This window comes from Abrus precatorius, unplaced genomic scaffold (genome assembly GCF_003935025.1).
Source record: "Abrus precatorius isolate BTA unplaced genomic scaffold, Abrus_2018 Scaffold9, whole genome shotgun sequence".
In the NCBI taxonomy this organism is placed as follows: Eukaryota; Viridiplantae; Streptophyta; class Magnoliopsida; order Fabales; family Fabaceae; genus Abrus; species Abrus precatorius.
In genome coordinates, this window is record NW_020874439.1 from 24,906,707 (window position 1) to 24,919,908 (window position 13,202).

The following is a 13,202-nucleotide window of genomic DNA, read 5'->3' on the forward strand; positions in this document are numbered from 1 at the left end:
ATAACTTTTTTTTTAAAAGTAAGATTAATTGATATGCGTTTTGAATTATTTTATATTATTTTCATGATATTTATTAATTTTTATATAATTTAGATATTTATTTATATGTTATTAATATATTTAAAAATATAATATCTGTTAAAATAAAGTATGTAATAATGTTTTTATTAATTTTATAATATTAATATATTTAAATTAATAAGTAAATTAATTAATTTTACATTTTATAAAAATTATTAAGTTGTATAAGTGTTTACAATAATCTTGACTCTATTTATAAATGTCTAAATTATATAAAATTTAATATATATAATTATAAAAATAATATAAAATTATCTAATTATTATATTAATTAATTTTTATTTATAAATAATTATTAAATTTCACACATATATAAGTTAAAATGTATTGATTAATAAATCTTTTTAATATTTTTAACTCTTTAATCATCTTATATTATATTTATATAATATATATTATTATTTTATATTATTTTTACAATCAAATATGATATTAAATATTAAAAAAATTTATGTTTACATAACTTAACTTTTCTTATGAAATGCAAAATCAATTAATTTAATTATTTATTTAAAGATTTTTAAAATATAAATTAACTTTATAAATTTTTTATAAAAAAATTAATAAATACTTCATTATATTAATTTATTTTAACTTATATTTTTAAAATATAAATAAATATTTAATTTTAAACAACATACTTGTAAATATATAAATTATATAAAATCTAATATAGATAATCATAAAATTAATATAAAAAATACAAAAATAAATTAATCAATCCAAACGTTATATAAAAAATTATTAATCGTATAAATATATAAATATAATACACATTTTAATGAATCTCTATTGATTGTGTGGTCTTGAAAAAACCATTAGAATGGAGAGAGTATGAAGTAGTGAACCAGACAATTCACGTAAAATTAGCCATATATTAAAGAATATATTCAAATTGCTATAAAATAACTGAATTGAGTTGATTGTTCTTTGTGCATGAGTTTCTAATACACTCACTATCAACGATTGAGCCAACAATGCCGACGGGGGAACTCCGCTACGCGCCGCCGCAGCCACCGCCGGCGAACTCGACGGTCGGGTACGAAGACGAGGCGTGGGTGTGGGCGCAGATAAAGGCCGAGGCACGGCGCGACGCGGAGTCGGAACCGGCACTTGCCAGTTACCTGTACTCGACGATTCTCTCACACTCCTCTCTGGAACGTTCCCTGTCCTTTCACCTCGGCAACAAGCTCTGTTCCTCCACTCTCCTTTCCACCCTCCTCTACGACCTCTTCCTCAACGCCTTCTCCTCCGACTCCTCACTCCGCTCCGCTGCCGTCGCCGACCTCCGCGCCGCCCGTGAACGTGATCCTGCCTGTGTCTCCTACTCTCACTGCCTCCTCAATTACAAGGGATTCCTTGCCTGCCAGGTCATCTATCAAATTAATTCCCCAAATCCTAGGTTTTTTTCATTAATTAATTAATTAATCCTTCAATTCTTCAATTTCTAGGGGTTTTGGTCAATTAATCCCTCATTTTTTTAATTTCTAAGGGTTTTTTATTCATTAATTAACTAATCCTTCAATCGCTCACTTTCTAAGGGTGAATCTCTCAATTTCTCTTGTTTTTCTTTCATCAATTAACTAATCCTTCAATTTGCTCAATTCCTAGGGGTTTTAATCGTTTTTGGGTTTGAGGTTGATTTTGTGTGAGTGATTGCAATTTGCAGGCGCACCGTGTGGCGCACCTGTTGTGGCAGCAATCGCGGCGACCGTTGGCATTGGCACTGCACTCGCGCATCGCCGATGTCTTCGCGGTGGACATTCACCCGGCAGCGAGGATCGGAAAGGGGATTCTGTTCGACCATGCCACCGGGGTGGTGGTGGGGGAGACGGCAGTGATAGGAAACAACGTGTCAATCTTGCACCATGTCACACTTGGTGGAACCGGCAAAGTTGGTGGGGACCGCCACCCCAAGATTGGGGATGGGGTGCTCATTGGTGCTGGTGCTACCATTCTGGGGAATGTTAAGATTGGGGAAGGTGCAAAGATCGGTGCTGGATCGGTGGTTTTGATCGATGTGCCGCCACGGACTACTGCAGTTGGGAACCCGGCGAGATTGGTGGGTGGGAAGGAGAAGCCTTCTAAACATGAGGATGTGCCTGGGGAGTCTATGGATCATACCTCCTTCATATCTGAGTGGTCAGATTATATCATCTGAATTTTAAAGATGACTGAGTGGATATTTCAAATCAATCGCTTGCTGTTGGAGTTGCATGGATTTAGAAGCTAATTTGATTTGATATTTCACTCCTATGTTATTTGCTGTCAAAAGTTTTGTAATTATATGTTTGTATTCCCATTTTGCAGTGACTAGTCTCTGTTTAAAGCCACAGGGAAAGTTCTAGTTACTACTCACTACTATACTGTATTATGAGTGGAAATTGCGGCAGCATGCAGTGTAATAAGATATGGTGCAGATTACATAAGAAGATAAACTGGTTTCCAAATATTGCGTTGGCATGTCCATGTTGGATTTTGTTGTCGTCTTGGTATCCATAGCACTTTACCATCAGGAGTAAAATTAGAAGAGAAAAAGAAAGTGAAAATAAATAAAAAGAAAAGGAAAGGCTGATATCACAAATGAAAAGAAGACCTACTATCTTGATGTGATTCGGAAAGAGTCTGCAGAATTGTTTGCTTTTAACGTTCCAATCCAAGATTAGGAAGGATTGATGCAATCTACGGGGAAGTTGATGAAGTGATTTGATTTGAAATTTTATGGTGGTATTTGTGCAATATAGTTATTATTACTTGCTATTACTGTAGTTTCACCGCAGAGGATACTGTCACGAATTTCTCTAGACAAATGTCTTCACGGTTAACTTACACATGCTCTCTCTCTTTGCCTTTCTCTAGCTTGGACGTAAAGGCTGTTTTGGTTTGGTAATCAATAGAACAAGGTTGGTCTCTCAGTAATTTCACAAATCAATTCCATGTTCTTTGAAGGATTTAGATTTGACGCTGGTCTTACATGTATCTAGCTGTTGAGGGCAATTTGATGATCCAATTGCCTATCACCGTGAGTTTGGCATTAAAATTGATCTAAGGCTGTAATTATTAATAATTACCGGTTAAATAAGTTAAACTGTAAGAAATAAGAATTTGAAATTGAATAGATTTTTTCACACTAATTTAAAATGAAAAATAAGCACCACACACATAATTATTTAAAATTGAATTGGTTTTTTAAATTCATTTAAGTCCATTGGAATGCTTTCTCCTAGCTTCTATTCTCCTCAGTGTCTGCAACTGCTTCCTCTTCCTCCACTCCTCTGTCTCCGTTGGGACAGAGCAACTCCTCTTGAGCTGCATTACACATACCATGTTATCTTCACCATCTCTCGCCTCACAAACTCTACTATTGAAGATGTAGGCTTGTTCTTCTTTGCTCCACCCTAAATTTTTATTTTTATATTTATGAATGTTTTTCTTTTATTATACCGTGCCTCGAATTGATCTTTCTTCAATCAATTTTATTTTGGAAGCAAAAATGATTTTTGAAATATGTTTGCAAAACACATCATAGAATCAATAATTTGAAAGCAAACGTGATTTTTGTTAATAAACCAAACAAGCACTTGGTTTCATTTAAGTAGCAAGTCATGGTAATATTATGCGGTGAAATACTGGTTTATATTTAGTCTCCATATCTAGCGATCTGTTTTGTTTATTTTTATTAAAGATTTAATTATAACTTTGGTCCTGAAAATGTTATTCATTTAAGTCCTATACGAAAATAATTTATATTTTAATCTTTATATGAAAGTTATTCACAAATTAATTTCTGCTATTTATCAAAATTAGAGTAATGTCTCTATACTTAATAATATTATTTTTTATTTTAATCTCTATACTTGCATTTCATTTTAGTTTCTATACATAAAATCTTTACATTTTAGTTCTTACACATCACATATCGCATGAACATATTCATATGCAAACGAGGAAAGTCTTTAGTCAAGGTTTGGATTTTACTCTTTACAGGGGTTGAGAGGGAAGGTGGCAACATGATTCTCATTCATTACCGATAAAATTAACACGGAGCATCGCAAGCTACTGGTCAGCGTAGGTATGTTTAAAAACGTAATATTTTTACCAAAAATAAAGAGCAAGAATATATATACCCTAAACCCTAAACCCTAAACGTAATATTTAAAAACGTAATATTATATACTCAATGGGATGAGAAGTTATTGCTTAATTGTGCTAACTCAACTTGTAACAATATCTCATCATTTTTTGCCTTCATTCACCGATACGAGAATCCAAAACGGCCTCAAAATATCGAATCAAATTAGCTGAATTTACTATATCCAAAATATAGCATTTTTTGGCATAAAAATAGGTCCCCCCAAAAGAACACACTACAAATATAGCATGCGGTGTGCATGCACAAACACACACCCCTCAATTCTAGATATCATTGCACTAAATTTTCTCCATCTTCTTCTCCTACGTAACCCAAACAAGATCAAAGATAATAATATATCAACCCCAACAACAACATCACCATGACCAAGGCTATTATCATCCCATAACTGCATGCAACATGAGCACTCAGTCACAACAACAACAACCACCACAACAACAACATAACAAAAGAGAATTCAAAGAAGAAGAAAACCGGTTGCTACCATCAGAATGCGAGACAATACCATTGTCCTCAGCCTCTTCATCACCCTCAAAGTGGGAACTTGGAAACCAAGAAGAAGAAGAAGAAAATACGGTGTATGCAGCCAAGGACAAGGTGCAGATATTTGACTTAGAGTCCACAGGCGCGGCGGGATCCACGGCGGTGCCACCGTTTTCATGGAAGAAGCTGTGGTTGTTCACAGGGCCAGGGTTGTTGATGAGTGTGGCTTTTTTGGACCCAGGAAACCTTGAAGGTGATCTTCAAGCTGGTGCAATTGCTGGGTATTCTTTGCTTTGGTTGTTGATGTGGTCAACGATAATGGGTTTGGTGATTCAACTTCTGTCCGCAAGGCTTGGGGTGGCCACAGGGCGCCACCTGGCAGAGCTGTGTAGGGAGGAGTATTCCAATTGGGCCAGGTTGACTCTTTGGTTCTTGGCTGAGTTGGCTCTCATTGCTGCTGATATTCAAGAAGTTATTGGTAGTGCTATTGCTTTTAAGATTCTTAGCCATGGGCTTCTCCCCATTTGGGCAGGTGTGGTTATCACTGCCATGGATTGGTAAGTAAGTTTAACAAATTTAATTTATATATTATAAAACTTATTTGGTATCTCATCTCCGTTTAATCTCAACTTGATTCAGATTACACACTTAAATTACATACTTGAATGTGATAAATAAACTTATTATTAAATTTTTTTTATATATATAAGAATTTAAATATAAGATCTTGCTTAACCGATATTAAATTGCTTGTCACTCAAACTAATTTTTGGTAATAACTTAAAATAGTATTTATTTGATAAGTTTTTATTGTTAAAAATATTTATATAAGAAATTAGATCAAGAAATTTAATGACTTTGAAAAAGACCTAATTTGATAAGTTATATAAAGAAGTTTGTTAAAATAAGTTGGAAAAAAATTGTAAGCTTTTCTAAATGCATCTTAGTGCTAACTTCTCCGATCGTAAAATAATATAGGAATTTCTTTTTAAAGTTCCACGACAAATTTTGTATTGGAGGCTATTTTAAAGGGTGACGTAATACATGAGGCTTCCATTTAATAAGATATGGATAGGATAATTATATGCACTCTCACTTTCACATATGAAAAATTTGTTTTTGAGAGTTGAACTTGTAATCGTCATGTCACATGGCATAACATTACCATTGGGTTAAGGCTAGCTTTTCTTAATGGAGGTTATTTAATGTTGGAAAAAATTAACATATTATATTGTTTAGTTTGAGAATTTGATGATGAGAGTGTAAATAATTTAATCCGAATTTTGTCCTTATTTCTACATCAATTTGAGTTGGATATAAAAAAAAAAACAATTTACCATGTATTATTTTGATGATAAGTATGGTAAAATAAATAAATAGGTCTTCTGGTTCACCATTTTTAATCCTACTTTTTGTCTCTTGTTGAACAGTTTCTTCTTTCTATTTCTTGAGAATTATGGAGTGAGGAAGTTAGAAGGAGTTTTCGCAGTTTTCATTGGAACTATGGCCTTTTCCTTTGCGTGGATGTTCTTTGACACAAAGCCCAGTAAAGAAGAATTAATGATGGGTATAAATTTATCTAATTATCTACTTTGAAATATAAAAATATATTACTGTTTATTATTATTGTTATTATTATGATTATTTATCAGCAACAAAAATATACTAGTGTTTATTATTATCCATTCCCATATGTTCAGAGATAGTATATGTTATTAATATTATCACATTCCCTTCAATGTTGGTGCTTATAGTTAACAGAAGTTGATGCTTCTTCCAGGTCTTTTGATCCCAAGAGTTAGTTCAAAAACACTTCGGCAGGCAGTGGAAATTGTGGGTTGTGTTATAACGCCACATAATGTGTTCCTCCATTCTGCATTGGTGCAATCAAGGGACATTGATATCCGTAACAAAGGGCAGGTTCAAGAGGCTCTCAACTACTACTCAATTGAGTCCTCAGTTGCACTTTTAATCACCTTGGTGATCAATCTATCTGTGATAACTGTTTTTGCTAGGGTGTTCTATGGAACAGAACAAGCCAACGGCATAGGATTGGTAAATGCAGGACAATATCTTGAGGAGAGGTATGGGGGAGGGTTGTTTCCAATTCTTTATATATGGGGTATCGGTTTGTTAGCAGCTGGACAAAGTAGCACTATCACTGGCACATATGCTGGACAGTTTATCACTGAGGGTTTTCTTAAACTCAATATAAAGAAGTGGTTGAGAGCATTGATCACTAGAAGTTGTGCAATTGTTCCAACTATGGTTGTTGCAATTGTCTTTAATACATCAGAAGGTTCATTGGATACCTTGAATGAATGGCTTAATGTGCTCCAAGCTATACAGATTCCCTTTGCACTTATCCCCCTTCTTACTTTGGTGTCCAAAGAGGAGGTCATGGGGACCTTTAGAATAGGGCCTATAGTTCAGGTAAGCTTTCTATCTAACCTTTTAGCTAATTTTTTTCAATCCAAAAAAGTAAATTACACTCCACGAGGTTTGTCAAAATACTTAATAAGCAGATTATTACAATGATATGAAGTTAAACTTGAATTATAATTTATTTGAAAGAAATTATAGATTATTTATGGAAATAACTTATAATTTTTATAAATTTATTTTAATAGTTTTTTTATAACTTATCAAAATAAGTAGATTATCTTATTTTAATAAATTTCATGATTAAATTTATGCTATAAGTTATCTGTTAAAAAAGAATTTATTAAATAATTACTTAATTAAGTTGTGTATTCAAATATGTGTTTAAAAAATATTTTAATTTTACTTCAATGACGTGAAATTTAACATGAAGTATAGCTGTTTTTTTCCCCCTAATTTAATTAGGTTTTGAAATGCACATAGGTAAAACTAAAAGCTAACTTTCGTTACTATTGAAAAGTTATTAACATTTAAAGCAGACTAACACATCAATGTTTATCTATAACTTTGTCCATTTTATGATGTAGAGAGTGGCTTGGACTGTGGCTGTGCTGGTAATAATGGTTTATGGATATATGTTGTTAGATTTCTTCCTAGAGGAAGTGCATGGACTATTGTTTGGTTTTCTAGTCTTCCTTGGCGCTTCAGCATGGATTTCATTTATTATATATCTACTTCAGCATAGTGGTGCAATTCCTTTCTTGATGAGGTCCCCTAATTCTAGAGGATTTTTTTCTCTTGCTGGGAACTAAACTTGGAAATTCATGCATATCATTTTGGGGGGCCAAAATGAAAACACTGAATTATGTTGCTGCAATTTCCAAGTTGCCAATTTTGCAAGAGGGTCTTTGATACCGTTCCAAAAGGTAGCATTGTTTGAATAGAACCTCACTGAACTTGGAAAAGGAATGCAAACCCACATAGTTGAAACTTGAAAGCATACTTTAGCATTGTCTTCTTTTGCAACTGAAAACTTATTCTTCATGCACAAGATCATGAACGTCGTGGTGAAAAGATCGCTAGAGGAGCATCATTATGTCTAAATCATCTAAGAAACTTTTTTACTAATTAGCTGTTAGCTTTACGTTGAAACAGAAATAAACTACTTTTATACGTTGAAACAGCTTAGGATGTAATGTATAGTCCAATAGAATTATTTTGAGGTATCATTAATGGTCACTCTCGAGTTGTAACCTAAGAAATACTGTTCTGCTGTGCCATATACACTGCAAAATGGTTTTAATTTTGCAACTAAACTATTATCCCCTTATTGATTATTGTTGTTGGTTATTATTTATAAATATTTTTAATGTATATTTATCAAATGTTAAGAAGATAAAAATAAAATAAAAAATTAAATATTAAAACATTTATTCTCTCAAAATTATAAATAAAACATTCAATACTTACTCTAAATATATTTTAAACGTTCAATAAAATATATTGAATAATTCTTAACATGTATTTTTAATACACAATAAAAAAATTGATTAATTATTTATATCAAAGATTTAATACCATATATCTTTCTTTTTATATATTTTCATATATACTTTTGCGTTAATCGATAATAAAGTCATTTTGGATTATTTAAGGGCAGAAGTGCCTGAGTAGCATTACTTAATACAAGGAAGAAAATGCATAAACACTCCATTTGAGATTCAAGTAAAGGTCCAAAAACTTTCACAAACTTAAAAAAAGGCCTCTTGTTGACTTGTCTATGTGGATTAAAACACATGATAGTTCTATTTTTATATTGTTAGCATGATACTTTGATTTATTTTTATTTTCATAAAATTTGAAATCAATAATAATATAAAAGAAATCAAATGAAAAGAGATTTTTTTTAAAATTAATTGGAAATATTACGTGGGTGTGAACTATGCTAATTATTATACATATACTATCTAAAAATATTTGAGACCAAATTATATATACTATCGATCGTTAATTTATCCGAAATATATATATATATATATATATATATATATATATATATATTAAAACAATGCATAAAAAATAGCACATGGCACTAGTAGCATCAATACTTTTCAAAACCACTGGCGACATCTCTAACTGAAGAAATGCACAAATTAATGAAAAAAACACTAAAATAAATAAAATGCACAAATTATGATTACGCCTAAAAGAATGAATGTGCTTGTTTAATGTTGTTTATATAAATGATGATTTCTCTTTATTCAAGGATCTTTATAGTGTTTTTTTTTATATATATTTTTTAAGAAATAGGATAGATTATTCAAACCACATACTATTTTTCTTTGGTCCTTGAGTTTTGTTATATCTTTTTATATATTTTTAATAATTCTCTAATTATTTTTTAAAGTTAGTATTATTTAATAAAAATTATATATTTATTATTTTAAAAATCTAAAAAATATGTAATATTTTTATTCAATAATTAAGAAATTATAAACATAACTAATAGAAAAATTACAATTATTTCTTGATCTAACATAGAATTAAACATCATACATGTACATTGTTGAAAGTTGAAATCTTGTGTCCCCTATTCACACATATGCAAGCATGTTGTTCCCTTTTGCTTCAATGTCTCATCCCCAACTTGTAGAAGAACAAAGCAACTGCTATGAAAGTTAGTGCGGTCATCATGGAACCCTAATTTACAACACTCCAAAGGCCTATGGAGCATCCACATTTCATATAAAATAGGGGAATTAAGATAATGTAAAAGGGCTTAAAATTGTTGTCATTATTTTAGAAAGTAATTACCTAAAAATTTCTGAGTTTATTTTTGGAATATTATAAAAAATATCTAAAATTTATTTCCAATTCCATCTTCTATTATTTCAAATTTCTTTTTAACGAATCCTGATCATCAAAGTCTTGACCTACTATAACACCTTATTAATCTGTTTGCTTATTCGTTGATAAAATAAAATAAGTATTTACCGATTTAACATTAAATTAGCTTTCATTAATATATATTTTTTAAAATAAAAATTAAACTATCAATATAAACATTATAGGTTTATATTAATAGTAAGATATATTATATTAATAAAAAATTTATTTATCTAAATAATATTAATATATTTATCAATACATTAAATATTAGTATAAACATTATATGTTAGTCATAAACCTTTGACATTTGTAATAATAACATCGCAAGATTTAGCTTCAGACAAATTTTTGGTGTAGTGTAGCTTTTTAAATGTTTTCTTGTACTGTTTATTAACAAAAATTGAAATTTTACCTGTATAAAAATTTTGTATTTAATATTATTATAAATTATTAAAATATAATTTTAATTTTAAATAATAAAAAATAGTTAAAAAGTGCATCTAAATATTTTCTAACAGTCTTCCGACACAAATGTAGGTAGAATTAAATTCTTATTCACTAATAGTCTTCGGAAAGCAACAGTCGGCAACTGCCCAACTGCAAAATTAAAATTTATTATTTGCCAACAACTTCATGTTCATGTGTTAAGGTTACTTGTACCAATTTTTAATGGATTTCGTTGAATTTAAGTAATTATAAATATATATATATATTAAAGTTATAAAAATAAAATAAATATTTTAAATAAATTATTATTTATTTATTTTCTGTTTAAAATACATATTAAAAATTTTAAAAATTATTATTTCAAAATTATAAAAGTATTTTATACATTTTTTTGTGATAATTCAAATTACTTAATAAAATATATTTAATATATATCTTCAAGGACATATTAAAAAATCAGTATTTGTATCATTTAATAAGAGTTTTAATTTAATAAGTAACTTGGCTATGAGTTCATGAAAAATTTATGAAAATAACAGGTGTGCAAATACTATTTTCTTTAAACATTTAATTTTAGTAATGTAGATAGACTTTGCAAATGAGACAAATTTGGGTGTACACGTGACACCTTCTTTCACGTTTTAGCTGGCAATCATTAATTGGTGGGGAAAAAGATGTTTGAACAAACAATATATGATGTATATGTATAATTTTGAAAATGCTTTTATAGAAAATTATTATGGAGTTAAGAGTGCTATTTAATAATTCATTTGTATTTGTCTAGTTAATTCCTAATTTATAGTTTTCTTAATTAGAAGGAATTGTCTACATAAAATAAAACTATTATTCTTTAATTATGTTAACCATAATTGATTTCACATTTTGTTCATCATAATATGTAAATAGATAAGTGTGTATATATGTCATAAATTAAGCCTTAATTTTTGTAAATATCTAAGAAATTATTGAACGCCAGTTACACTTTTTAAAATTTTTGTGATACTAAAAATAATATATTTTTTAAAACTTTAAAAATACCAATTTGATATTGCGGTTTTTTTTATATAAAAATAATTTCAAGTTTCTGTTTATTATTTTTAAAAGGTTGAATTTACCTAACTTGTGGAATTAATATATAATAATAAAAACTATCAACCTAACTAATTTTACTGTTAAGAAATTTTAAATAATTAATATCATAAAAATAGAAAAAATAATTTCAAAAACATAAAAAATACTACAGGAGTAAAATATGAGCGCAAAATTGAATATAGATACAATCTTCATATTTAAAATATAATGTAAAAAAAATAAAAAGAAATAAAATAGATTAACTAAGAATGCTTAATTTGCCTATGAAAGAGGAATTTAGAGAACTTGGGAGTTATGAAATAAATTGACTCAAAGAGGAGAATTTATCGCACCACGTTTTGAGTATAAAACACAATTTAAGAATTTATCTGTGTTTAGAAAGAAGGAAGAGTGATGTCACCCTTTGTTCCTTTTATATTCATTCATGAATATATAATTAGTAAGTGTTTTGTATGTTATAAGGTATTTATAAATAGAGTTTGGTTAATTTTAACTCTTATATTATATTATGACGAGTAATTAATAATAATAAAATTTTATTAATTTTTTAGAGTTAAATTTTATTAACTCTTATTTTTTTTATTTTTCTAAACTTTCAAATAAAATTTAAGAAAATAAGTATTTATTATATTTTTTATAATTTTATTAAAATAAAATATGTATTATATAATATAATATAAATTTTACTCTCTTTAGTTTTTTTATAAATAAAATAAAATATTTTTTGTCTTATTATAAAAAAATAAATAATAAATTTAAGATGCATTAATTATTAAATTTTTTATATTTTTTTATTAGTATCATTAAATATACAAATTATTAATTATACTATTTAATATTATAAATATTTTTAAAATAAAATTTATATTTATAAAAAATATAACTGACTTAATTACTTTTTCTAATTTTAATGATTTAGTCTTTTGTTTTTTTATAAAAAAACTCGAGAAAGTATGTTTTAATGATGATAAAAATATAAATTAACAAGAATAAAGTTATTTTTAAAAAAAGTCTACCGTAGTGACAATTTCAAATCTTTTTTCAGTTTTGAAGTACTCTCTCATTTAAAGTTAACATCCGTGCTGATTTTAAAGTAAATTTTTTAAAAGGTAATTAAATTCAACATTCATCCTTAAAGGTTTAAAATAAAAAAAATTTAAAAAAATTTGCTGTCTTCTAGTCGCTCTCAGTCATCTCTAAAAACTCATCAGCCATATGTAATCCTTACATCTTTATGAAAGCCTTTTAGATATTTTATTTTATAAAATCTCATTATCAAATATATGAAACTATCAAGAATGAGCCATAATAACTTGTATTCATTTCATGATTATCAAACGATACTACTCTTTTACATTAGAGAAGAGCCAGTTTCCTTAATTCTAATTAATGTCTTTTTTTTAGGTTACTAACGAAGTGGGGTGGATTGTAGCGAATTGTTCCACTTTATCATTTTAAAACTAGTTATGAACAATTCTAAAAGTTTAGAAAATATATTTATATGAAAATATGTTAAGACAAATTACACTGGTGTTTAATAAAATTTTACTTAATATTTTTTTCAACAAAAAGTCTCTTTAAATTATGTAATAATATGACAATTTAACTTAAGCATGTCTTAAAAATTTATAACAGATGGCGGCTATAAATACCCTCCAAGTGATACTCCTTTTCC

General features: G+C 28.7%; 2 protein-coding genes across 2 annotated transcripts; both read left to right on the forward strand.

The window, feature by feature from the left end:
• The first annotated feature begins 1,009 nt into the window (after positions 1–1,009).
• LOC113849619 (serine acetyltransferase 5) lies at positions 1,010–3,004 on the forward strand. Its single transcript, XM_027479644.1, has 2 exons — positions 1,010–1,451; positions 1,751–3,004. The coding sequence occupies exons 1-2, from the start codon at positions 1,059–1,061 to the stop codon at positions 2,240–2,242; spliced, it is 885 nt and encodes a 294-aa protein (XP_027335445.1). The 5' UTR covers positions 1,010–1,058; the 3' UTR covers positions 2,243–3,004.
• A 1,629-nt stretch (positions 3,005–4,633) lies between these two features.
• Positions 4,634–7,911, forward strand: LOC113851089 (metal transporter Nramp2-like). The gene is made up of 4 exons (XM_027481574.1): positions 4,634–5,274; positions 6,148–6,284; positions 6,498–7,150; positions 7,687–7,911. The coding sequence occupies exons 1-4, from the start codon at positions 4,634–4,636 to the stop codon at positions 7,909–7,911; spliced, it is 1,656 nt and encodes a 551-aa protein (XP_027337375.1).
• Positions 7,912–13,202: the final 5,291 nt, after the last annotated feature.

What these genes read in the sequence shown, in the direction of transcription:
- LOC113849619 (XM_027479644.1), top strand. Translation starts at nt 1,059, where the DNA reads ATGCCGACGGGGGAACTCCGCTACGCGCCGCCGCAGCCACCGCCGGCG. An exon ending in AGGGATTCCTTGCCTGCCAG is followed by an intron (nt 1,452 to 1,750) that starts GTCATCTATCAA and finishes TGCAATTTGCAG; the next exon opens with GCGCACCGTGTGGCGCACCT.
- LOC113851089 (XM_027481574.1), top strand. Translation starts at nt 4,634, where the DNA reads ATGAGCACTCAGTCACAACAACAACAACCACCACAACAACAACATAAC. An exon ending in GTTATCACTGCCATGGATTG is followed by an intron (nt 5,275 to 6,147) that starts GTAAGTAAGTTT and finishes CTTGTTGAACAG; the next exon opens with TTTCTTCTTTCTATTTCTTG. An exon ending in GAATAGGGCCTATAGTTCAG is followed by an intron (nt 7,151 to 7,686) that starts GTAAGCTTTCTA and finishes TTTATGATGTAG; the next exon opens with AGAGTGGCTTGGACTGTGGC.